Below are 1,587 nucleotides of genomic sequence, written 5' to 3' on the forward strand. Positions count from 1 at the left end.
CGGGCAGCAGGGGGTCTGCGCCACCCATGGCCAGAGCCCTCCAGCTCCCGGCTCGCCGCCGCGCTAAGTGCCCGGGCGGCGCGGGGTTCTCCCGGGTGGAGGAACGGGTTCTGTGAGGTCAGCGCGCCGCGGCCCGGGTCACAATGCAGCCCTCCCCCTCGACGCCCGGGCCGGGACGCGCCGCAGACACCTGCCCGGCTCCGCCTGGACCGGAGCGTCCTCCCGCGGCCAGGGCTCGGGCAGCTGCTTCCAGCCTGGGACTGGCCTCGGCCTCCGGCAGGTGAGCAACGGCCCGGGGGGCGGGCGCGGGGAGGGGGTGCCCGGCGGCCCGGGAGCGGCCTGACCGCCACTCCCCGCGCAGAGCGCCCCGGGGCCTGGACATGAGTGCCCAGGAGCCCCCGCAGGGTCGGAGATTCCCCATTGAGGCCGGAGACTCCCCTGGCCTTGCCGCCGCCCCCGAGTCCCAGGACAGCCCGGAGCCCGTAGCTACGGAGCACAACCCGGTCAGGTGAGGCCAGCGCCCCTGCCCGCGGCCCCTCCCCTGCCGGTTTTCGGTCCCCAGACCAACCCGCACCCACGGCCGAACCTCTAGGACTGATGCGCCCCCTACAGGATGGGGCCGGCCGCCGCCTCAGCGCCCCCTGTCGCACCCCGCTTTCCGCAGGCCGCTTCGACGCTGCCCCGGCTGCCACTGCCTGACGCTGCTGCACATGCCCATCGACGTCTACCTGGCCATGGGCGGGAGCCCCCGGGCCCGCGCCACCTGAGTGCGCCTGCGCACGGCGGCTCCGCGGGAGCCGGGCGGGGACGGGGCCCGCTGCGGGCCACCACGCTGAGGTCGCGCGCGCGCCGAGCACGAGACAATGATGCACATTTTAAAATAAAAGAATGATGCACATTTTAATAAATCACAGCATAAACTGTTCTTTCCACTCCGGCTGGCCGTGTCTCTCTTATCCCGTCGGCTCGGGCCCGCCGGCTGCTCCGCCCCATCCAATATCACCTTTCCCTCTGCTGCTTCCTCCCTTGGGCCCAGCCCCAGGGGCCCGCCCTTCCCTCCGGGTCGGCTTGCTTCTGGCTGGGCACCAAACCCTCCCCTTTTTTTTTCACTGGTCACGACGCCCTCCAGGGCCGTGCTTCTGCTTGGGCGCTGCCCTCATCCTTCTCCCCGACACTCCCCTTTGTTTCTCCAGGAAAATCAGCATTACTGTTCTGGACTCTGGGGGCCCAGAAAAGCTTGAGACTGGAGGAGATGGACAGACAACTCAGAATAAAGAGAATGGCCACCTACCCCGGGCCCATTTAATTCTCCAAAGATGGAGTTTGGTTTTGCTGCCTTCTGTTTTGTGACCCTGAGTCTCTCTGGCTTTGTTGGAGGGATTAGGGGCTGCCCCCACCATCTCGACCCCTGGTTTCTCCTAAGGACTGGTGGGGTCAGAGAGAGACTGGGGAAGAAGTCGTTTGAAAAACTGATTTCTTTATTCCTATTTTACAGGTGAGGGAACTGAGTCTTAAGCTACTTGGGCCCTTGGCTGGGGCCCCCCAGGTGGCTGGTGATGCTAGTGCACTCCTCAGAGTTCAGGCAGC

The 1,587-nt window shown here is 66.4% G+C and overlaps 1 protein-coding gene across 1 annotated transcript; it reads left to right on the top strand.

Moving 5' to 3' along the window:
- The first annotated feature begins 143 nt into the window (after window positions 1-143).
- FAM229A (family with sequence similarity 229 member A) lies at window positions 144-932 on the top strand. The gene is made up of 3 exons (XM_061389491.1): window positions 144-280; window positions 362-508; window positions 665-932. Exons 1-3 carry the CDS (start codon window positions 144-146, stop codon window positions 765-767), a joined length of 387 nt encoding a protein of 128 aa, XP_061245475.1. The 3' UTR covers window positions 768-932.
- The last annotated feature ends 655 nt before the right edge of the window (window positions 933-1,587 follow it).

This window comes from Bos javanicus, chromosome 2 (genome assembly GCF_032452875.1).
Source record: "Bos javanicus breed banteng chromosome 2, ARS-OSU_banteng_1.0, whole genome shotgun sequence".
In the NCBI taxonomy this organism is placed as follows: Eukaryota; Metazoa; Chordata; class Mammalia; order Artiodactyla; family Bovidae; genus Bos; species Bos javanicus.